The sequence below is a fragment of the Necator americanus genome, chromosome X (genome assembly GCF_031761385.1).
Source record: "Necator americanus strain Aroian chromosome X, whole genome shotgun sequence".
Classification (NCBI taxonomy): domain Eukaryota; kingdom Metazoa; phylum Nematoda; class Chromadorea; order Rhabditida; family Ancylostomatidae; genus Necator; species Necator americanus.
In genome coordinates this window covers 17,762,582-17,786,200 of record NC_087376.1, presented here as the reverse complement: position 1 = coordinate 17,786,200, position 23,619 = coordinate 17,762,582, and the positions used below count along the sequence as shown (strand labels likewise).

At 43.7% G+C, this 23,619-nt stretch overlaps 9 protein-coding genes across 13 annotated transcripts; all 9 read left to right on the top strand.

Annotated features, from left to right (window-relative positions):
- Positions 1–8,372: 8,372 nt before the first annotated feature.
- RB195_023879 (uncharacterized protein) lies at positions 8,373–8,654 on the top strand (the record flags this gene model as incomplete). The annotated part of the gene is made up of 1 exon (XM_064211467.1): positions 8,373–8,654. The coding sequence occupies one exon, from the start codon at positions 8,373–8,375 to the stop codon at positions 8,652–8,654; it is 282 nt and encodes a 93-aa protein (XP_064067348.1).
- A 120-nt stretch (positions 8,655–8,774) lies between these two features.
- RB195_023877 (uncharacterized protein) lies at positions 8,775–10,760 on the top strand (the record flags this gene model as incomplete). Of its 3 annotated transcripts, XM_064211465.1 has the most annotated exons (3): positions 8,775–9,595; positions 9,748–10,141; positions 10,221–10,760. In XM_064211465.1, 3 exons carry the CDS (start codon positions 8,775–8,777, stop codon positions 10,758–10,760), a joined length of 1,755 nt encoding a protein of 584 aa, XP_064067344.1. The 3 variants fall into 3 exon arrangements, with proteins under 3 accessions (XP_064067344.1, XP_064067347.1, XP_064067345.1); XM_064211464.1 differs by lacking the exons at positions 9,748–10,141; positions 10,221–10,760 and having other exon boundaries at positions 8,775–9,632; XM_064211463.1 differs by lacking the exons at positions 8,775–9,595; positions 9,748–10,141 and having other exon boundaries at positions 10,452–10,760.
- RB195_023878 (uncharacterized protein) lies at positions 9,812–10,318 on the top strand (the record flags this gene model as incomplete). The annotated part of the gene is made up of 1 exon (XM_064211466.1): positions 9,812–10,318. The coding sequence occupies one exon, from the start codon at positions 9,812–9,814 to the stop codon at positions 10,316–10,318; it is 507 nt and encodes a 168-aa protein (XP_064067346.1).
- Positions 10,761–10,886: 126 nt separating the features above from the next.
- RB195_023876 (uncharacterized protein) lies at positions 10,887–11,414 on the top strand (the record flags this gene model as incomplete). Of its 2 annotated transcripts, none has more annotated exons than XM_064211461.1 (1): positions 10,887–11,414. In XM_064211461.1, the coding sequence occupies one exon, from the start codon at positions 10,887–10,889 to the stop codon at positions 11,412–11,414; it is 528 nt and encodes a 175-aa protein (XP_064067342.1). The 2 variants fall into 2 exon arrangements, with proteins under 2 accessions (XP_064067342.1, XP_064067343.1); XM_064211462.1 differs by having other exon boundaries at positions 10,890–11,414.
- Positions 11,415–15,522: 4,108 nt separating this feature from the next.
- Positions 15,523–17,727, top strand: RB195_023874 (uncharacterized protein; the record flags this gene model as incomplete). Of its 2 annotated transcripts, XM_064211459.1 has the most annotated exons (4): positions 15,523–15,610; positions 16,354–16,710; positions 17,259–17,384; positions 17,588–17,727. In XM_064211459.1, the coding sequence occupies 4 exons, from the start codon at positions 15,523–15,525 to the stop codon at positions 17,725–17,727; spliced, it is 711 nt and encodes a 236-aa protein (XP_064067338.1). The 2 variants fall into 2 exon arrangements, with proteins under 2 accessions (XP_064067338.1, XP_064067341.1); XM_064211458.1 differs by lacking the exons at positions 16,354–16,710; positions 17,259–17,384; positions 17,588–17,727 and having other exon boundaries at positions 15,523–15,915.
- RB195_023875 (uncharacterized protein) lies at positions 16,074–16,346 on the top strand (the record flags this gene model as incomplete). Its single annotated transcript, XM_064211460.1, has 1 exon — positions 16,074–16,346. The coding sequence occupies one exon, from the start codon at positions 16,074–16,076 to the stop codon at positions 16,344–16,346; it is 273 nt and encodes a 90-aa protein (XP_064067340.1).
- RB195_023873 (uncharacterized protein) lies at positions 17,515–17,727 on the top strand (the record flags this gene model as incomplete). The annotated part of the gene is made up of 1 exon (XM_064211457.1): positions 17,515–17,727. One exon carries the CDS (start codon positions 17,515–17,517, stop codon positions 17,725–17,727), a length of 213 nt encoding a protein of 70 aa, XP_064067339.1.
- Positions 17,728–17,800: 73 nt separating this feature from the next.
- Positions 17,801–18,169, top strand: RB195_023872 (uncharacterized protein; the record flags this gene model as incomplete). The annotated part of the gene is made up of 1 exon (XM_064211456.1): positions 17,801–18,169. One exon carries the CDS (start codon positions 17,801–17,803, stop codon positions 18,167–18,169), a length of 369 nt encoding a protein of 122 aa, XP_064067337.1.
- Positions 18,170–21,868: 3,699 nt separating this feature from the next.
- RB195_023871 (uncharacterized protein) lies at positions 21,869–23,140 on the top strand (the record flags this gene model as incomplete). Its single annotated transcript, XM_064211455.1, has 4 exons — positions 21,869–22,037; positions 22,097–22,283; positions 22,423–22,701; positions 22,837–23,140. 4 exons carry the CDS (start codon positions 21,869–21,871, stop codon positions 23,138–23,140), a joined length of 939 nt encoding a protein of 312 aa, XP_064067336.1.
- Between the last annotated feature and the right edge of the window lie 479 nt (positions 23,141–23,619).

Sequence of the window (23,619 nt, the reverse complement as noted above, 5' to 3'; positions counted from 1 at the left end):
TTCTCGATTCTGAAACGTTTTTTTTTGCTTCAAGAAAGCATCCTATTTCTAATCTCACGCCAATGCAACGCTCGCTTCATTAAACAAACAAACAAACATCTCAATAGAGTTTGGGTCAGACTGGAAAGGCTGCAAGACAATTATCACAATTGTCGCGGCTGAAATACAAACTTTCTAGTTGCCCGGTTTTATACGTGCTAATAAAAGTAGACAAACTCTCTTCTTCTGCTCTCTTCTCAAAAGACCCAGATTTATTCACAAGCACATCCTATCATGAGCAACCTAGGTGGCCCTACTGATAGAATATCTTGGCTTTTGAACACTACACTTGCTCCTTTGCTCAAATATGTTTCGTGTATCTATTAAACAGCAACATGTTTCGTGAGCAATTTCGAAGAGCACGTTCAGAAAAAGTATGTGTCATTGAATCTTTCGATGTCACTTTATTTTATATAAATGTTTCTGAAAGCGCCACAATGTAAGATTTTTTCGAGGTATTCGTAGAACATCGAGACACTCTAAACTTGCATGGGTCTTCCATAAGACAAATTATGACAAGTGCTTGAAGCGCTTCATTGTTCGCTGGACATGGCACTATTACAGAGTGGTCAGAGGTTAGGCCATGGGGCAAAGACTAGCTCCTAGTCTACTATAGCCACTGCATTCACGTTCAAAGTAGAGCAATCCATCTTGGAACAAAATCAATTCTGCACAGCCGTTAAATTGATGATTGCTGCGTTATATGGCTCTCTCAACAGAAAATGGACACTTGTTTCAAGCTTCTAAACTACCAATCCCCCCTCACATACGGTTCACACGGGAGAAGTCCAAAGCAAATCGGCTGTTCTTCCTGAGCGTAAAAATACACTTCCAACGCCGAACGGAAGACACGATGGTGCCAAAAACCTAGTAGGAAAAACATTTCAGTACATTGCCTTTCCGATCAACCTTGGAAAACTAAACATAACCATCTGATACCAAGAAGCGGATCAATGCGGTTAACCTAGCGCAACGGATCGCGAATATCAACGGTTGGGAGAATGTGCTGCAGTGAATGACTCAAACGAGATCAATTTCAGTTTGCCTTTCATAACCGACTTGAGCAGAGCTATACGGGGTAGTCTGTCAAAAAGAGATCTCGAGGACCAAGTGGGAATTGTGGAAGTATCTCCGGCAAATCTCAAGAAGCAATCATTTCGAAGTAGAAAGAGCGATCGCTCCTGTCTTACTCCAAACTATGTAATATGTCCATTTGGCTAGGAAGGCGACTGGATGGTGTCTAGTGTAGTCTATTTAATTTCGTGCAAAACATGTGGAGGCCATCGGCGAAACAGGGCGATCACTTTGATTTCGTATTAAGGGACATGTAAATGGTATGAAACACTCGAATGCAGCGATCTATTTCAGAGCTCATCGCAGAGGATTTCATTAAGATGCTCCTTTCTACGTAGCTGCCATGATCCTATGTACGAACCTGAAACTGTGGCTCGCAAAACTCTAAAGTCATTTTGTATAAACGCAGAAAGTCCAAAAACAAAAAGAAAGGAAGAGTGCGTAGCCGTGACCGACGGATTGGCTCTGTGTCAAGATTTTTGCCGGTTTTGATCTAAGGGGTCAAATGCGGATCGCATCCTAATTAGTATTAGCGGAGAGATTTCACCTCGCGGAAGTCCGCCAACATTATGTCAACACAGCTGCTGAGATAAGCACAATAGGGCTCCTTTGGTTCTTAGTTCAGGGTGTGATATCGTAGGCAATGATGTCTTGTTCTGCATAAGGCATTTGAGAGGACATGTTATAGGATAGAGATGCTCTGACTTTCCAAGCTACGATGAAGGCGACAACGCCGAAGCGTTAGCCGTAATAAGCACTGTTAACAGTCCTGGCTCTTGCTTCACAGTGACAATCGACATGATGTTATGAGTATCAAATTCGACAAAAGCAAAAAAGAAGACATTGGAAGCCGTACCTTGCTTCAACGATAAAAGATCAGAGTTGTTGCCGCATTTGCGGAGAGAATTAAAATTATCTTAGCCGGAGGCGTGTACGTTTTAACGACAACTGTTGGACAATAAATGTGAACGATCGAGTATGAGATGGGGATGCATCACAATTTCTGTACTGAAGGTGCGTATAGTTCGATACCCACAGCTCCCGCGACAACTTATCCTTAGGGGAAATGACTGTGAACGACGACCGTCTATTAACTGCGCTGCAGTTAATAGCATCAGCCGAGCATTGCGGCTGCGTCATCTTAAGCCACGCCCATCTCATGATCTTGCTCTCGGTTGAAGCTTCGAAACTTGGACATTCTTGTTCGTTCCTTAACCTACTTAGACTCTTACTTTCCATTCTGAGTTATTATTTTACTTCTTAGTATATTAAAACCAACGAATCAATAAGCTATTAGTTTGCATTTATTCTACGGACTTTTTGCTACTGATCGAGTGGTAAAGTGCAAAAAATATCTTGCAGGAGCAAAATATCTCCATCGGTGTATCTTGTGGACATAATTCCGATGGATTACCCTTATTTGTCTCATACTCACTCACTCTTACTGACATCATTTGGAAACAATTCAAAAGCCATAGAGGAGACTCCCACTTTAGATGAAGATTGGCACTTTTCATGAAGGCAAAGGATAACCCCACACTCACCGTTCTTTTGGGTGAATAGTCATTATTCTTTTTTATTTCCTAACCAGTCTGAATGTCCGGCTCAAGCCGGACTTCAGACTTTTTTTGATAAGTTCTCTTCGTTCGGCTTCATTGATCAATTAATTAAAATTAATCAAAAATTAATGGTAGTGACATTTCCTGTAGAATCAGAATTCTGTTTTTCTAGCAACGTTTTCTTCTTTCTTTCTTTTTACTATAAATGAAGGCAAAAGATTTCATAGTTTTCTTTCAAAAAGCATCAGTTCCACATTTTGAGAATATTCAAACTTTAGCTTCAAACACTCCTTCGGTTCCTATATAATATGAATACAATTTTAAAGCATTACTCGAAGAATGGGTGTTCTCCCTGTTTTTCCCAACAGCCGTCAAAGAATGATGTTTAACACAAAATGACGTGAATGACACTATCGTGCTGATAAAGATAACGTTCCTCGTCAGATATGTAAACTGTTGGCTACTATTTAAGCAGCCGAGTTCATTCCTGTTTCCACTTTCTGAGGAAGGCATAACACCAACCTGAGGCGAACATGCAAGGAAACAGACGCACGGAGGAGTCATGGAGGTGAAAAGCAACGCGCGCAGTGGCTACAGGTATGAAACGGTTGCAACGTCCCATTTAAGTGTAGCGACATGCACACGAAAATACTGCAAGATAATACTGCATTATGGCACAACAATTCTACGCCGTTGGACCCCATTTTATAGCTATCTGGCGCCGGCGCACCAATCCGACAGAATAAACCTGTTATTATATATCATGACCGTGATACTCTATTACTTCTAGAAATATTCTGGAATCTCTTTTATGTTTTCCACGAATCCGACCTTTCAACATCTACTATTATATCCGTTTTATGTTTGCTTTATTTCTTTTAGGAGCAAGTTCTTCCATATCGTTGCAACAAACATCAAAAGCGACTTCAATGAAATGGGGGGAGTCTAATGATAACAGCGGATGTAGAGTATGCCTGCTCTTTCTTACCGTCAGTCTCTTCTGCAGACACTTATTCGGCTGCACGCAATCGGCTGTGGGTACCCAAGGAATGGAATCCTTCATAGAATCCTTCATGGAATCCCTCACGGAATCTAGTATCGAGTTTGATGAGCTGTACATGAGGTTGTTAAATAAATTTATGGGCTAACATTTCGGCAATATCGCCTTCTTCAGAGCCTGAAAAGGGCGATTCAATCTACAATTTAAACGACCAACCTCTCCACAACTAAAAACTCCACGCCTACTTTCAATCACCAATTTAGCGACTTAGATCGGAGACGCCTAGCATGGACCGCTAACTGATCGATCACGAGTGCGAATGGTTCGAATGTCACATTCGGATTTTCCTAAATTGAAAACCCCACCACCGACAAGAGGGCGGGTGTAGTGTAGCGGTTAGAGGTTCCGCTTCCTGCACGATCGATCGGAGGTTTGAATCCGCCCTAATGCTCACCAAGCCTTTCATCCCTCTTGGGTCGATAAATTGGTACCAGACTTGTCTGGGAGGATAAAAACACTGACTTGGCACATCGGCTAGCCACCGCAAGTCATTGTATAGGCCAGATACACGTTCGTAAACCTTAAACGATTCTGAATTGAAGTGAACGTGGGGGCGCATCCCAAGTGGATTGATTAACGCCAGAGACTTTATCCTTTACCACCGACAAGACACCTCTCTGCTTTCCTTACATCTCCGATGAAATGAGCACTGCCATTAGGCGGTGTCTGAGGCGAGCAGACTTGGATAGCTCCGTTTCGGTCGTTGAAATACCACCGAACAATTTGAAACCTCAGCTTGTTCGGAATCGTTCTACGATACCATCTGTACAACACCGAACTGTATTATTTGTCCCACAGGTAGACCAGGAGACTGCTTGAGATCCGGGGTAATCTACCTGATTTCTTGCACGAACTGTGGCGACGAGTATATCGGTGAAACGGCACGACCGCTGTATGTCCGCATCAAAGAGCACGTGAACGGCAAGAATAATGTGTTTTTGTGTTCTGTGGGCACCTAAAGGTGTCCATACCCACACCTTTGAGTGCCCATAGAACATAAAAAACGACGGAGCCGATTTTGAAATTAGGGTCCAAATCTTAGCGCACGAAACTAAAACGTTGGCTCGAAAATCGCTGGAGGCATTTTGGATCCGAGCCAAAAACCCTAAAATGAACCGCAAGGGCGAATACCTGTCGATAACGCGGGAACTCGCGCCATATCTCGAATGGTTCCTCCGATCCGAATGTGACATTCGAACCATTCGCCCTCGTAATCGATCAGTAAGCGGTCCATGCTAGGCGTCTCCGATCTAAGGTGAGCATTCAGTGTAGTCGCTAAATTGGTGATTGAAAGTAGGCGTGGAGTTTATCAGTTTAGTTGTGGAGAGGTTGGTCGTTTAAATTGTACATTGAATCGCCCTTTTCAGGCTGAAGAAGGCGATATTGCCGAAACGTCAATAAATTTATTCAACAACCTCATGTACAGCTTATCAAACTCGATACTACATTCAACTATGCCGAGGTTCATTGAAAGTCGAACTTTTCAACTCCTCATGGAATCCTTCATGGAATCCCTCCTTCAAATCCATGGCCACTGTACGTGTTGCATCGCACCTATCTGATCCATCCCCATATGTGATATTTTCTTGCATGTTTACTTCAGATTGGTAAAATGTCTTCTTCAAAAAGTGGAAACACCCACGCAAATGGCTGCTCAAATAGTAGCCAACGGTTTACATGATCTGACGTGGAATGTTATCTTTATCAGTACGATGATGTCGTTCACGTCATTTTACGTTGAAACATCATTATGTGATAACTGTTGGGGAAAAAACAGGAGGAAATCACAGGGGTGTTCAAAACTGAAGTTTGGATGTAGAAGTGACGCATTTAAAAAGAAAACTATGAATTCTTTCATTTATATTCATAATAAAAAAAAGGAAGAAAGTGCTGTTACAAGAGTACAAATCTGATTTCACAGAAAATGCCACTACTATTAATTTCCATTAAGCAGTGAAGGCGAGCGAAGCGAACCCCACAGAATGTCTGAAGTCCGGCTGAAGTCGGATTTCAGACTTTTCACGGTGTTCACTTCGCTCGCCTACTCCGATCAACAGAAACTAACAGTAATGATATTTTTATGAAATAAGAATTCCTCTATCGCTTTCCTCAGTTTTTTTTCCTCTAAAAAACCCGAGCATAGCTGAAAGATTTTATGGGTTTTCCTTAAATGCGTCAGTTCTCTATTTGGAGAACAATCAAACTTGATTTTACACCTCTTTCTTTGAAACCTCCACAATTTGGAAATATTATTTGAAGTGCAAGTTTCCTCCTTTCTGAACTATTAACACAGGGTGATGTGCTAAGATGAAATGACGTGAATATCATCATCGATGTGATAAAGATAACAATCTACGTCGAATCACATATTGGTGGCCATTATTTATGCAGCCGTTTGCATGTTGCGTTTCCACTATTTGAAGGAAGGATATTAGCAGCCTCAGGGGAACATGCTGGGAAATAGATGCGCGAAGGATTCATTGAAACGCAACACGTACGGGGGCCACGGCTATGAAACGGTTTACAACGTGTCATTTGTTCCCCTCGCAAATAAATATGAAGTAACTACTGTACCACGGCGCACCAATTCACCTCCGTGGGACCCATATCACCTCATTTTATAAATTTTCGATGCCGGTGCACCAATCCGACGCTGTGAAACTCGTCGCACCCCCTTTGGAATTTCGTGACTGACTGACTGATTGACTGAAATTTTTGCCGCAGAATTAAAATAGTTTTCTTCTAATAATGCTTTCGCCGTTTTTTCTAAAGATATAATAATTTATGAAGGATTTCGTACTCTTCGTATTAAGGAGTCAGTTCCACATTTGGAGAATACTCAAACTTACTTTGACCCGTCTAGTCCCTTTACGCTCAACAAGCCTAACTGGCGCCGTGAGAGTCTCACCTCCTGCAACCTCAACACGATTTGAAGCAAGATCCTTACCTTCATCAATAAAGTAGTGATGGTCATATCACTCTACGTTAACACAAGTTACAAGACGTAACCTCCTAGTATTGTATGAATCTAATCGATTTTAAATGAGCTAGTAAATTTTTCTTTCTTTCATTTCCTCCGTGTCGACATAATATAGAGCCTGTCTTGCTCTTGCTGTCAAGCCTTTGAAGTCTAAGAAAGACTTTGCCAAGATAGTATTACCGAATATCACCAACCCTTGACATTGCTGACGTCCGGAGATTCCAGACATTCCGGAGAAGATTACCAGACGTGTATTGCTTGCTATTTGGTGGCTATATTTGGTCACAGCGAATATCTAGTTAGTATCCAGATGACAGTCTCTTTTTTTCCGAAACGTTGCCGTCGTTATTGAATCTGTCAAATCCCCCTCAAACTGATGGATCGAGTCTGTCACCTTTTCTTTTCAGACAAAATGTATCAATTTGTCGACTTTGGGGCAGAGTCAAGTGTGGTGATGGGACGCGACTATCTCGAATACGACCTCCCTTTCTTGTTCTCCTCCAACGCTCCTGCGACAGTCCTCAGCTACTGGCAATTCAACATATTGGAAATTTCGTGTTTCGAGAAACCAAAATCAAAAATTAGCAGAGGAACAATAGGCAAATGTGAAACTCGGGTGCAGACAGAAGCGAATAAATACCAAATAGTAGATGAAACAAATTTGGTTAAATGTTGTTGAAATATTGGTATTAAAATATTTTTGTTTTATTTCCATTTTTATTTCATTTTTATTTCTTTTTTTTTCATTTTTATTCTATTCTATTTTTTATAAAATCTATTAAATATTTCTAGGTACTGATCAAAGCACATACTACGACAAAAAAGAGAATAGTTGTTTCCCCAACTTTTGGTCTTTTTGGTATTTTGATGGGAAAAAATGGGAAAAAGGCATTTTTCTCATCTTTGTACCATCTGAAATTAGGAAGAACTGCGAGACTCTGGAAATTGATCGATATAGTGTCTGATAGAGAAACTCCTCCGCCACAAAATATTGGAAGACGATTTGCTTAGCGTTAAGTTACTCTGACTTATTGAATTTTATTCAAGATCAGAAAAATGGAACTGCGTTCTAGAAAGTCACAAGTGTATTCAAATAGGGATATCTAATGAAACTCCCATGTGCAAACTTTCTCCTTTTCGTACCATCCGCTTTTCCCAAGATTTAGATGCGACAAATCCAAAAAAAAAGTCGAAGAAATTTAAATTTCGTCCCATAAAAATTCCAAAAAGATTGGGAGGTGGAAAAAGCACCTATATGACTGTTTTTAGGGCAAACCTTCTCCGAAAAACTACCTAAATTTTTCCTTCTAGCCGTCTTATGACAAAGTTATTCACGATCTCCCGGACTTAGCAAGTGCACAGAATTCGAGCTTTTTTGGTCATTACACTCCATTAAATCCAGCTTTAAACTGCTGAAAACATCATTAAGTAGTGGTTTCAAGTTTCTATCTGTTCTGCAAAAATTTGACTTAGCGGCTGTCGAGCCTGGGTCGTTCCGTTATTACATTGTCAACTCGTACATTTTCAAAGCAAAATGTTTGAGTTTCTATACTATCCTACTCCTGAAAATAAATTTAATATTTCGTTTTTATGTAACTATTTAATTTTATTTATTCCTTTGTAACCCCATAACCTGAAAGGTCAACTGCCTGAAGGGAGCATGGAATCTTTGGCAACAACCATTCGTTTCGTCACGCTGAACTGCCGAACACTACCGAGTGAACTCCAACAAGCCGCTCTATCCAGACTTCTGCGATATCTCTGTGTGCCTTTTGCTGCACTGCAGGAAACACGCATGAGAGATCGGCCCGTCATCAGCATCGAAAATTACACCATATACTGCGGCGATGCTGATGAGAACAAAGTAGGTGGCTGCGCGATGGCTGTGAGGAACGATTACAAGAACCTGGTGGAGGAATTTGGCTCAACGTCGTCTAGATGAGCCTTTTTACGACTGCGGGATCGCGGAAGACGTAAACTATGGATCGTAAGTGCTCACGCACCTACGGAAACCGCTGAGGACAACAGTAAGGACGCCTTCTATGATGAACACAATGCGTTGATGTCTAAAATACCAAGCCAGCAGGTGGTCATTGTAGGAATCGACGCAAATGCGAAGATGGGACTCGAACAGCAATCCGATGTGCTAGGAAAATGGTACTATGCAGCGGAGCGCACGTCGGACAACGGTGACCGTCTGGTCGACTTGTGCGAACAGACGGGCCTCATCATCGCTTCTACGTTTAAGAGGAATCATCGACGCCATCAGCTCACGTGGCAGGGGTCAACACTTTTAACGCCTAAAGAACAGCGCAAGCGGAAGATGAGGACTCTTAAACTTCAGCTGGACTACGTTCTAGCGAGGAACATTCCTCAGTCAGATATCCGAAAATCTAGAGCTGTTTGGGACGTCGCGTTCGACTCTGACCACCGTCGAGTTCTTCTCAGCCTCAAGATACTGTTTCACAAGAGAAACCGAGGAGTTTCTCTTCAATCGAAAATCGACATGGCAGGTCTGAAAGACGATGAATGCAGAAGAAAATTCCGCCAACGTGTGTCTATTCATGTTGGAGTACAGACTAGGAAGAAGCTTAGCGATGCGGATTCCTTCACAAAGTGCATTCAGGACGCTGCAAGGGAAACGCTCCCGGTTCTATTGCCGCGGAAGAAGTTTGCCTTTGCATCTGCGGAAACAAAATCCACATACAATTCTGTATGTGCCGCGCGCAGCGCTGGTGACTTCAACCAGGAAAAGCGTCTTAGAAGGAAGCTGCGTCGTCAACTACAACAAGACCGCGATAACGAGTGGACGTCAAGAGCGATGGAGTTTGAGAAAGCGTGGGAGGACAGGAACCCGCGGAAAGCCTATGCTCCACTAAAACAGTATAGCGGCAAAATGAAAAGATGTTCCCCGTCCTGAACACTGCCAATGGGGTAGCTGTCGGTGAAGCAACCCTTCCAATTTGGAAGGAACACTTCAAGACCTTGCTGAACCGGCTAGCACCGTCAGCTCCTGAACTCGAACACGTTCATAGACCGACATATGCGGTTAACGAGGAGCCACCGACCGAGTCGGAGATCCTGGTCTGTATTCAGAAAATGAAGAATGGAAAATCTGGTGGAGACGACGGGATTAGCGCAGAAATGCTGAAATATCTTCCTCCGTCTGGGATTCGTGAGATGACAAAGATCATCTGTTCAATATGGATAGACGAAAGGATACCTGATTCGTGGAGACACGCTATCATAATTCCCCTCCACAAGAAGTTATCCGTCACGGACCCCAGGAATTATCGAGGAATCTCTTTGCTGCGTGTTATGTACAAGCTATTGGAGCGCATTATCCTGGACCGACTCATTAAACATCGCGAAGAAACAACGCGCGACGAGCAAGCTGGCTTTCGTCCTAGCCGATCTACGATTGACCAGGTGTTCATCGTCAGGAGAGTGATCGAAATCTGGCAGCGGTATTCGAAGCCAATGCAACTAACGTTTCTGGACATTGAAGCCGCGTTCGACTCTGACGGCAGAGAGACGGCACCGAGGCCGTCTTCTCAACGCGCTGAGTGCCGATGGAGTACCAGGAAAGTTCGTTCGCTTGCTTGATGACATGAATCAACGAACAACTGCTGCAGTTCGAACACCAGCCGGATGTACAACACCGTTTGAAGTGGTAACTGAAGTAAGACAAGGGGCGGTGACAAGACCCTTCCTGTTCAATTTCGCCATCGACGACATTATGCGAATAACAGTCGACCAGTGTCCTGCCGACATTGTCTTAGCACCATCTAGGTGCCCCTTGACTGACTTCGAGTACGCCGACGATGTTGTTATATTCGCGGAAAGCAGTACGAAACTTCAACATGTTGTCAACCTTGTATCGAAGCTGGCTGCAGCCTATGGACTACGCCTACGCCCTGATAAATGCAAGCAGATGTGGATCTCTTCGAGACCACGAACGGGAATCTGGATGGACGGACAACCGATAGAACTCGTCGATGAGTTCTGTTACTTAGGCTGTACGCTGAAGAACAATGGCAGCTACTAGAGAAATGTTCAGCAAAGATGCGATAAGGCCACTTCTGCATTTAACTCCTTAACGAAATGCCTGTGGTCGACCCCCATCACAAACGAAGTCAAGCTGCGAGTCTACCTATCCGCAATTCGCCCCATCATGATGTACGGATCGGAGACTTGGGCAGCACCATCAACGGTTATGGAGAGGCTTGACTGCACGGAACGAAAGCTGCTTAGACGGCTACTTGGCTACTTTTGGCCTAGGGTATGTCACAATGAAGATCTTTACGCAGAAATTGATGTGGTATATCGGCGGATGACACGTGGAAAACATCAACATCTTGCATCGCCATCGAAAGTGGCTAAAGTAAATCGTCTTCGCTTCTTTGGTCATATATTAAGGAGACCGACAGATCGCCTTGTTCAACGAGTTCTGAGGAGCTCGTCGAGTTCGAGCTGGAAGAAGCCACCTGGCCGAAAACGGAAGTTCTGGACTGAGGCGGTGAAAGAGGACCTGAGGACACTCGGCGTGGATAGGCAGTTCAGGCGAGACGTAAGGTTTCGCAGAATATGGAATAGCGACGAATGGATTGATTCTGTGCAAGCTCTCGCAGAAGATCGAGAAGAGCTGTGTTCAAGGACGGCACACCTCGGCGAAGATGCGGGTAATCGCGTCAGGCGATGACATCAGCCCGCCGATTAAGTCAAGTAAGTCAATTCTTTTGTATTGTTGTTATTTATTGTTCATTGTATTGTTTATTTTATAATGTATGTAATTATCTAATACTACATAATATTTTGTCCAGGTTATCATTTTATCCTACAGTCACTACTGCCCACCGCACACACCCTTAGGACCCCTTTCCCTTGCAACCCTCTGCCTCTACGACCCACCAATGGGGAAATCCCATCATGCGTTTGACCCTGTTTCGGAGAGATGCTCTGGTGCTAAACCATCACTGAGGTAATGTTGAATGTCCGACTGTGTTGCAACTGATGAACTAGAAAACAGGGGTCTCGATTCTAGCTCGATCTCGATCATCATCATACTAATTAATCTACTTTGCCGGATAGTAAAATTAAGTCCACATTACTGGTGATATATCGTAAACGTATCATATCGGGTATAAAGAAAAGATCCTGTTTCGCAAATCCCAGGAAATTGTCCATGTGATTGCCTAATTTTGATTTCTTTGCACACTTCGTTTGCAAAAATAGCTTCCAGTTTTTGTAAAGAAAAGCTACTTCTATTGTTTCTATTACCTAATAATTTATGTGCAGCCACACAATGACTTGCGGGTGCTAGACGATGAACCATGCCACTGTCTTTACCCTTCCAACAATTGTGCCAAAAATTTATCGACATTGGTGGGATAGAAGGTTTGGTTGGCTTCTGAGACGGTTTCGAAACATCGATCGTGCCGTCGCAGTCGAATCTCGTATCGCTACACCCGCCCCCAAACGTTTTCAACCAGCAAAAAACGAACCCCAACAAAGTCGATCAACGACCAACAATGCTCTCAAATACTCCGTTAAACTAAGGTCGTTGTTAAATAGAGTTTTCACAAAAAAAAAACTGCTAGCCGGTTGGTGTATAATTTACCAGTTTGTGCCACACTTAAAGAAATTCGTCTTTATCACCTGTGTCACTGCTAATTTTCGATTTCGCAGACAGGCAGAAGTAATACTTCTATTTGTTCTGATTGCGCGTAAGAACTGCCCAGTGCTATAGTTTCCTTTGGAGGATTAGATGCCTGTAACGGGCATCCTGCGACGGAGCATAAGGCGTAATCATCTTCCACACAATTCCTTTAGTTGTCACTGAGTGAGCGAATGAGTCATAGTTCATCACAGGTAATACAGCATCCCGAAGGATTTGTTCATCGCGTGTGGAACGAAATTTCAGAGAGCAGAAAGACGTGTCCTACAGTGTTCAATAAGTGCGCCGATGCCAGACAGAGAACCACAAGAAGTATGGAGTTCGGCGTTAGCCGGACGTTCAAATTGATTGGGCGGAGATGGTGAAACATCGGGTGTAATTTATCTTATCACTGGATTAGCATGTGAGGAGAAATACATAGGGAAAATCGCTAGTCTATTTTGTTTTTGGTATATCACTTGCTCTAATGAAAGTTCAATGTCACCGACTGCATTCCTTTCCTTTTCCGAGGTTGCCGAAAAAGTAGGTCAAAGCAGGTAGCACAGTGGTGTTAAACAGGTGAGCGCGGAGTCGCGTGCTACTGGTTTCCTTCGCTACATCATCGATGCTCCTTTATGCTACCCAAGCAACTCGTTTCCTCCTGACCAGCTCGGAGGTCGTTTTTATGTTCATTTTCCAATCCAGATAAGTGCAATTTGGATTTGTCCGTTCTGTTGAGCATAAATTCAGCATCCGAGATTAATCCGTACCACTCCCAAGGATAATAAATCTCAAGCCAAACGCTACAGGAATTATAAGCGAAGCAGAACTTTAGACATCTAATGGTCGAAAAACACGATGTCCAATAAAGCATATCATTCCACTAGAGCTCAACAACGCAGAAAACACGGATGAGCAGCATCATCCTGAGACTCTTCGCGCAAAAGCGGACGTCACGGACGGTCTATAACATCTTACCCACCAGAATTATGACCTACGCCCAAAGAAAAAGATAAACTACAGAGAAAAGGGAAGTAGACTGGCACGAGTGAATTCCACGGTTAAGTACGGTCCTATCATGGATTGGCCTCACCCTGCTCATAATACTCTATTCGCTTACTTCTAGCTCAACGAGGGCTGCAAAACTCTTTGAAGAATCCCCGAAATCAGCTCAGATCTACCACGATCCAGCGGGCGAAATACGATGAACCGTGTGCTCAACGACATCCACAAGGCGTTGGCTAATCTGCCATTCACACATGGTCTTTTATAATAACCTAATAATTTTATATTTTATATTATTTTAAAAATTTTATAATAAGCTTATATCATTGTGTTGTCATCACCGTCAAACTTTTTCCAATGCCTGCAGTGGGTTTATCCTTGAGGTTTCCCGCCTCATGAGCGCTAACAGTACCACGAACGAACGCTTGGACAACACCAAGCTACTGCTCATGAAGGGAAACAAATTGTGCGTTGAGCTCATCCATACAGAGACGCAACTCCGTCCAATTTTTGCGCTTATCTTATTCGTGCTCGAGGGAGCAATGGATGTGGGACGATTCGATCCAGCAGGACGGATACGACAAAAAAACCTCAACCCAATTATGTCGCGCTTAAGAAAGTTTTAAAAACGGAACTAAAGAACGAGCTCACCGCACAGCAACGTCACCGCGAACAGTGCAGCTTCGAGAAGGCCAACGTCAAGGCCAAACCGAGAAGTATAAAGAGATTCGGGATGCGCTACACAAACCATACCTACTCCCACCATCACAGTCATCAAAACGGGGGAATACTCAAACGGATGCAAGGCTTGTAAACTACGTAGAGAACTGTTTGACACAGAGCGACCTCCCGGCTCCAAGAAATCGAACCAGACGTCATGGAAACGAGCTAGGAAACAAAACAAAAGGAAAGCAAAAGCAGTACCACATCGCAGCAGACATCGGGAGAAGGCAGCGCCACTTCGTACGAGACACCAGGCGCAAGCACGTGATAACACACCGTTGATGACCCACGAACTGGAACAACAACCAACGCACCCTACCATAAGGTTTCACAGAATAAGGCACCTGTGCGCGAACGAATCATTCAATACGTTTTTTGCCACGCAGTTAGACGCCACTACAGTGTCTCATTAACGGAGATGACGAACGTCAGGAGAAGGAAAGATCACCTGGAACACATTAACCGGTGCATCATGCGTTTGGGAAAGTAGTGTCCAGGAAACCGTAGCTGCGAAAAGTACGGCACGCGACGCTTTCACCGCGACGAGTTTCGTCCACCATTCGGCGGTGTGCGACTTGCCAGATACGTAAAAGTAAAACAGTAAAACATTGCTTTATTTCTGTTGTTACTCTTTAATGGTATTTATTCGCTTATGCACAACTGGTGGACGTACACAGACTTGTTTCTCTGTTATAAGAATGACACACGAGGACGCCGTAAAACAAGATTACCCGCCTCAATCAAAGGATACGCAAACACGAAGGCGCTGTCTAAGTGGCCCGGGGAGTATCGCGGAAGCGCGATTCCAAATTTTCAAGCAGCCGATAACATGAAAGCACGAACACTAAGAGTACGCTGTACAAAACGCCTTGGGAACAAAAGGGAAAGAGCGTTCAGATAAAGAGTGCACAAGGAGAAGCAGCCGAGGTCACGGCATTTAACATGTGAGTGGTCAGAACGAACTGTATATAATCAGTTTATTAGAGTGTTCATCCCTCATTCAGAGCATTCTCCCACATGAAGGCTCGCAGCATCCGATTAACATTTTACTAGCCTCTTGTTAAAACATTGCTTTATTTCTGTTGTTACTCTTTCATTCTTGCACTAATTCGCTTATGCACAAAGCACTTGAATGTTGCCTTAACGCTTCAATTGATTTGGAAATTCACGTTTGTTAGCCTACGTGGTGCCCCGAAGCTCGCTCATTACAGGGATTACAGCCAGTTAGTCGCGAGGATACGTGGCGCGTCCCCAGGTGGCGGATAGGGACTCACCCCAGACCAAAAACGACCTTGTGCCTACCCTGAGACACAGGTAGATTCAGAGGATGTACTTCCTGTTTTTTATGTGTTAGGATGGGGTCATAATACCATTGCATTCTACACGCAGGAGTCGTCTAGGCGATCGGTTATGGAAAAGGACTAGGATGACGAAGTTTACCTATAACGCACATACGCTTGCATCGAAAGCGGCCGTTGAAGATCGAGGAACATGCGACAATACAACTGTTTGTAGTGGGTGTCCTCCTAAACATGAGTATGGCAATAAGCATCGACTCTTTCAAACAACTAACGACCCGAATCGGACTTCACGGATAGGATGTAGTTCAACGCCACCTATGACTATTTTCTTCGTTTTCCAACATCAAGCCAGGAAGAAGAAGAAGTATAAGCTTTCAATATGGAACTGGAAAAGTTCAACAAGAGAAGTTCATCATTATTACAAGGTCATAGTTGGCGATTTCAAAGCCAAAATTACCCCCAGAAGAACACCTAACCAACTTCACATCGGAACACACGTCCTTCATAGGAATGAATAAAGGAGAAAGGCTTTCTGAGTTTTTCATGACGACTAAGACCATCCATGGGAACTCGCAATTCCAGAAGCACTCCCCCTCTACGCTGAATTTCGGAGTCACCCGATGGAGGGTACCATAATGAAACTGACCACATCATTGTCAGTAAAAGATCTTGCCTGATGGATTTTCCTGTGGCGCCAAAGTTCTGTATGGGATCGGACCATCTGCTTATTCGAGGAAGATCTTCCCTCACATGGAGAGTAGAAAAAGCCACCAAGTTCACAAAGCGAAATCACAGAACTACCGTCGACTGGAAGCTCTTCGCTTCGTTTGTCGGCTTTTGGAAAGATACCGTCAGGGACAACATCGACGACGAATATGAACGGCTTGTAGAACATCTTACGTACGAGGAAAGCGAAGAGTTTCAAAACCACCAAGAGACGCCTGTCTAAACTCTAGAGCTAATACGTCAGCGAGGAGCTACACCAGCTGCAGGCAACCGTGAACTACGCCATAGCTCGCGAAGCTTTGCAGAGAAGCGATACTTCGACGAAAGAAGAGCCTCAATATTGGCCGAAGCAGAAGAGGCGGGTAAGAACATTCGCTACGCCCGTCACAACTTCGCCAATCCTAAAATAAAAGTGACTGCTCTCCCAGATGGAACAAACACAGCTTCGAGAAGAAGGATTCAAAAGGTCATACACGACTTCTACTCAGATCTCCTTGACAGCCACGTCCGCTTGCCTCCTCACCATGTGATGGATGGTGGATATGTTATTCCAGAAGTGATCCGTTCTGAAGTCCGCCATCATGTCGGTGACAAATCGTACTTCAATCGGTCCCGACAAAATAGAGTCTAAACATCTGAAGAACCTACCGGCAGTACTCATCAGCACACTGGGGATCTTCGTCACTCGCTATTTGAAAAGTAGGACCTTTTGAATGACTTCACGTCATTCCAAAGGTTCTCCCTTCCGAAGTCCGATATACCATCATGCCAGTGAAGAATCGTTCTCCATTCGGTCTTGACAGAATAAATCCTCAACATCTGAAGTTTCTACCGCCAGTACACATCAACACACTGACAAGGTTCTTCACTTGTTATCTATCAGAATGCAAGGTTCCGAAGCGATGGAAAACCAGTAAGGCCGTGCTGTTGTATGAGAAGAGACACCCACAGGGCATCGACAACTATCGGCCAATCTACTTTCTGTCTGTCATCTACAGGCTATTCACAAGAGTAATCCCAAAGAGGATAGAGAGAACATTAGGTGAAGGATAGCCGTGCAAACAAGAAGGGTTTCGAAGAAGGATTCGTTACGACTGACAAAATACACACCACTTCAAAACTCATAAAAGTATAGCGAGGGTACAAGATGCTGGTCTCACCACCATCGACTTGAAGAAAGCCTACGATTCAGTAGGTACTGAAGCGGTCATGGAAGCCTTGGAAAACCAAGGGGTCCCTACTCCAAACAAAAAGATACTTTGTGAGTTGTTTAGCAACTCCACGACCAAAATCCCCCCTTTCCACAATAATGTTATGATCGATGTGGAGAGAGGGGTTTGTCAGAATGACCCAATTTCACCAAAATACTCGGTGCCACTCTCAAGAACGCGATGTGTGAATTAGACTGGGATAACATGGGAGTGAAAGTGGACGGTCGGCATTTACACCATCTTCGTTTCGCAGATAACATCGTTCTGATAACATCAAGCACTAATCAGCCGGAACCAATGCTGACCGAATTCCACGAAACATGCAACATGTGGATGCAATCTTCAGCTGAACGTAGACAAGACGATATTCATGAGGAACGGATGGGCTTTTGATGCTCCATTCATGCTCAACGCAACGAATATATTCGAATGTTCTAGGTAGGCATATCTAGGTCGGGAAATCAACATGATGAACGACCTGACCTCCGAGCTGGGCAGAAGGAAACGAGCGGCTTGGGGAGCATTCAAGAGCATCGAGGATGTAGTGAAGAGGGCTGAGAAAATACTGCTCCTTGTTCACCTATTCAATACCACCACTCTTCCCGCATTGTCCTACGCTTCAGAAAGCTGGGCGTCTCGCAAAAAGGGAGAAAATGCTATCAAAGTCATAGAACCTGCAATTGAAATGCCGATGCTAGAAGTATCCCGCTTTAAGCAAGTCAAAGAGGAATCATTCGAAGTTCACTCCTACGTCACCGGTCGAAGATCAAAGACGCTGCCGCATCTGCCAAGGAAAGTGAAATTAGATGGGGCGGACAATCGTGTTGCGTTCTAACGACAATCGTTGCACCGCGGCTGTGAGCGATTGGATACCATGCGACATCAGACACACCGCAGAGGGACCTCCGACCCGATGGAGAGACCTCTTTACGAAGTCCTTGAGGGAAAAATACGATGCTCTTTGAGTCGTTCGTGAGAAGAGAAGCTACTGGGCAACACTTGTGCACGAACGGGACAAATGCAAGCATTACTGATCCCCACTCGAGTAAATCGATGAACAACGGGAGCATAGATGATACAGGTGTCACCTATGTTGTTTTTATACTCGTTTATAATTCCTCTGTTTTGTATTATTAGTGGATTAACCCCAGTATCACAGGTATCAAAAATTAACAAATAATTGGCGCAACTCGACTACTACAAAACACCCGGGTGGAATCCAACTGACTACTTTTACTACGAAATGTAGTGCTGATGTATTTGGGAAGACTATGGATTCATCATTTCGGTTTATCACCATTTTATCAATGCTTAAAAAAAACAAAGAAGACTTCGTTAGAAAAATACAAATTTAGTTTTGCAGAAAATGTCACTACTTTTAATTTCTTTTGATCATTGAAGGCGACCGGAGGGAGCACCACAAGACATGTGACATCCGGCCTTAGCCGGACGTTCATTAGCACATCTGATTGGAAAACAATATTACCAGCGCGAGCCCGGCGACACCCGCAGATCTCGCTGCCATGTATGTATATATGTATATATATATATATATATATATTCTATTACATTGATATTTCACTCTCTTCAAGGAGCAAGGCCTTTTTCACTACTCAACACTACTCTCACTCAATTTGGTTCGACTCCCTAAGCTTGAAGTATTCGCACTGGACTGATAGAGGGATAAAATACTACTGAATATAATATAGTATGACAGCGTTATAGAAGATACTAGTAAGAACGTCCGGCTAAAGCCGGACTTCAGACTTTCTCTGGTGTTCCCTTTGCTCGCCATCACTGATCAATGAAAATTAATAGTAGTGACATTTTCTGCAAAATTAGAATTGTACTTTTCTAACAACGCCTTTTTTCCTTTCTTACAGATTTATGTGAAAGATTCCCTAGTTTTCTTTCCATTCGCGTCATTCCTACATTTGCAGAACAACCAAACTTCAGTTTCAAACATTCCTTCGATTCCAATATAATATAGAAACAATTTGAAAGGATTACCCTAAGCCTGGGTTTTCTTCATGCTTTTTCTCATCAGTTATCACAGAATGATGTTTTAACATAAAATGAAGTCAACGACATCATCGTACTGATAAAGATAACGTTCCTCGTCAAATAATGTAAAGTGTTGGCTTCTATTTAAGCAGCCGGTTTCATTCGTGTTTCCACTTTCTGAGGATGGCATGCTACCAACCTGAGGCAAATGTGCAATGAAAGAGATACGCGGAGAAGTCGCAGAGGTGAAAATCATCGCGCGAAGTGGCAATGGATATAAAACGGTAGCAGATTTGCTAATAAACGCATTGCGCGCTGACAGATCAGATGTGTTAATCAAAGTACTGCACTATAGCGCAGCAGTACGACTCCGTTGAACCCGTCACCCCTTTTATAGCTATCCGGCGCCGGCGCACCAATCCGACGCCGCGGGACAGGTCACAAAGGTTGAACGTCCGGCTAAAGCCGCACTTCAGGCTTTTTTGGTGTTCGCTTCGCTCGCCTTCACCGATTAATAAGAAATAACAGTAGCGACATTTCTGTAAAATTAAAATTGCTCCTTTCTATCAACGCTTTCTTCAATTTTTTTACCCGAAAATTTAAGCATAGATGAAAGATTTTCCCTAAACGCTCAGTTCTATAATTGGAGAACAATAGAACTTGATTTCACATCTATGGTTCTCCCACATCTCCACAATTTGGAAACATTATTCGAAGGATGAGTTTCCTCCGTTCTCAGCTATGAGCAAAGAATGATGTGCTAACATGAAGACGTGAATATCACTATCGTAGTGATAAAAATAACGTTCTACGTCAGATCGCGTGAACTGTTGGCTACTATGTATTGCACTTAAGCGGTCGTTCGCACGTGCGTTTCCCTTTTTTTTTTGAAGAAAGGATGTTAGCAGCATCAGGGAGACATGCTGGGAAATAGATATGCGAAGGAACCACAGAAACCCATTCGCGGGACCCGTCCCCATTTTACAGCTATCTGGCTCCGGGGAACGAATTCGACGCCGTAGGACCCGTCTCACCCAATTTTACTGCATTGGGGCTCCAGCGCACGAAACCGACGCCATGGAATCCGTCTCCTTCTCTTTTTGTGATTTCTTGACTGAGACACACACACATACACAGACGCAAACACGTGACAGAATACGCCCGTTATTATATAACATGATAGTTTGCAAATTTGGAAGTATACATTCACATAAAAGTTTATCTACCCTCACTATTATATGAGAAAAACTAATTTGCCTTATCAAAGCCAACATACATGCATGCATAACTTTGGACAATGATGAAAACATAGAGTGCTCGCCTATCAGGGGCATGATTCGGCACCTCACCGGTGCAGAGTTTTGCATCACTATGGAGTATTTTCGTGACACACAGATAAACACACACATACAGACTAAGCGCGTTATTATATAGCACGATTTTGTTGAGTTATTGTCGTTTCATGAGTCCTGTCATACCACAGCTATGATCTTGACATCTGGTAATTTTGCAGTTGGTCACGTGCAAAGCAAGAGAAGATTGTAGTTTTCACCAGTAACCAGACAACCAGTTTTAATATTTAAATGAAGCTTCTGGTTCTATTTATCGCATTCCTCGGAAGTCTTTTCTCCCTAACATTCCAACACAAGTTACAATCAAACAAGAAAGTAAGTGGAAGGGAGATCAGTTAATTTAAAACCGTTGGCAAATTCTTTTTCTTTTACGTATATATACGATGGTGCATATGCATGTATGCGATGTATATATTGGGTTGAAGAGTAAGTCGAGGACTTTTTTTTCAGGTGGAAAACGCACAAAGAATCAAAAGCTAAACTGTTTCCAGAATGCCATACACAATTCGGAAGAGATTTCTTCGAGATTTTCTCATTCTCATTTCCGAATCTGACTAACACTTTTTTCAGAACATCAAAAGTATTAAGTGAAGGAAACGGATCATTTTCGATATCTTCAGTTTCTCTGCAATTAATCGTTGCGATAAAACTGCTGACACTGCTTGTGAGCTTTGTGCGACACAGACGGTTCGAGTGACGCATAGAAAAATTTCAAAAAAAAAATAACGAAAAAGACTAGGGAAAACACGAAAGAAAAAACGAATAAAAACTACGAAAAAGTAAAAAATCAAGGAAAAATTACTGAGCGCTGGGAGAAAGTTGCTGGAATGGGAAGAACAGCAACAGAGAGTATACTGTTGAGCAATTTGCAGCAATTCTTCGCTTCCAAAAACAGGCAAAGAAAAGAACTTTCCCTCAACATACGAGAATTGGATCATCGAAGACAAACCGTTAGCACTATTTTCAAGCACTGATCCTTCTCTACTACTACGATTCATCGCCTCATATTGCGGTGGAGATGACTCTGAGCATCGAAAATCGAAACGCACAGCGGAAGTATGTCCTCTGGCAGGGTCTCCCAGACTGAAGAGTTCGACACCTCCAATATTTCAACTTCTCAAAATCGCAAGCTTAGTTATGACTAAACTACTGCTAAAATTCACCACCGTCTTAGCAAAATGTCGCAAGGTGGTCCGCTGATCCGTATAGGTTGGCAACGACCTGTGGTAAAAGTTAAGCTCGCCATGGCAGGCCCGCTTAGTTTGAGGAAAAGCCTTCTTGCCACTCCAACATATACACTGCCTCAGTACCCTGTACACCGGCCACTGCCGTCTCAAACGTCGGACGGTACGGAACCGACGAGAGGTGATCAAATCTCAGGTTACTCAGGACGTTTTTGATTCTAGATCAAGCCGACGCATGCACGATTCACTATAAAGACTGTCTCAGACTATGTACTTACAACGCGAGAACAGAGTCCACAGGCCGATCTAATGCCTTTCCCAGAGCTGCGGAGCGTATCAAATTCCACGTCACTGCTCTGCGAGAGACCGACAGCAGAATGAGCGACGTGCGACAGATGAACTCATTCACGTAGAAAAAATTCTGTCGTCAAATTTAGGTGATGTTGGTTATGTTGTGCACCCATTGTCCATCTTGTCGATTCTCGCGAGATCCTGTCACCTCGTCTGGCCATTCTTCGCCTCCGCCCTCTGCGCCAAAAATCTATCAGCATCATCAACTACTACTCACCAACATTAGCAGCCGATGATCCTGAATTGGGCGCGTTTTACAAGGACCTGGAGGAAGTAATCCGCAACGAGAAATCCTTCTACAAATTCGTTGTCGGAGACTTCAACGCAAAAATAGGAAAGGCTACAGAAGAGGAATACAGGATCGGAAAACTTGGACTAGGGGACCAGAACGAAAATGGCAATCGTCTCGCCTGCCTGTTGTCCGCCGCTCGCCTCTTTCATGGGAACTCTCTTTTCATGAAGAACGATCATTGTCGGTGGACATGCGAATCGCCCAACGACTGCGACTCGTACGGAGATGGACCACATACTCACCAACTGGAGGTGATGTCTACTTGACGTCTCAGTACTACCATCCTTTTGTAGCGGTTCTGATCACCGTCTCCTTCCAGCGAAAATACAACTAAGCCACACGAGAGACTACTTTTCTCCTTCGTTGCCGATGCTATCGTCAACGAAGGAGAAAAGAAGTCGTCTACGACGATTGCGTACTCGAGGACTCCTTGTCCCAAGGTAACTGGCAAATCGAGGAGGACCCCAAAGGTGGGCTACGAGATGCTGCTCAGGGGATTACGAGCCTCTGCTAAGCGTGCCCCTAAGCTGCGCACGACAAACTTGGATCGAATTTCGAAGACCGCCAAGGAATTGTTGGAAAGAAGGACTTTGAAGCTTGATCCAAACGCATCGCAGTATTGAGCGGTTAGTAGCATACACTTGCTGCAGAAAGGCGTTGCAGGAGGAACTTTCAAAATACAGGCAGAGGAAGATTCTGGAAGCACCACAAAGAAGAATAAGTCTAAAGAAGTGCCGCAGGGATCTCCGCGAATACAATATTCCGAAATTCGCACATCTCCTAGTGAGATGAAAATCATTACGGAGAGATCCTACTCAAATCTTTACTGTTCATCAACTCCTGTGTCGACTCCAATCACCCTCACTGGTGAAGCTCCACCACGAATTCTCCGTTCGGAAATACGAAGTCGCTATCAAAAACATGAAACCTGGCACAGCCTCCGGACTTGATTTTATATCAGCAGACTTTCTTCGGGCTGTTGTCCATCTCTTTCATGTAATTTTAGAGGCGCACAAGACCAAAGAGAGAATCCCATACCAGTGGAAGACTTCGCGAACCGTTCTTATCCATACGAAAGTTTAACGAGAAAACCTTCGAAACT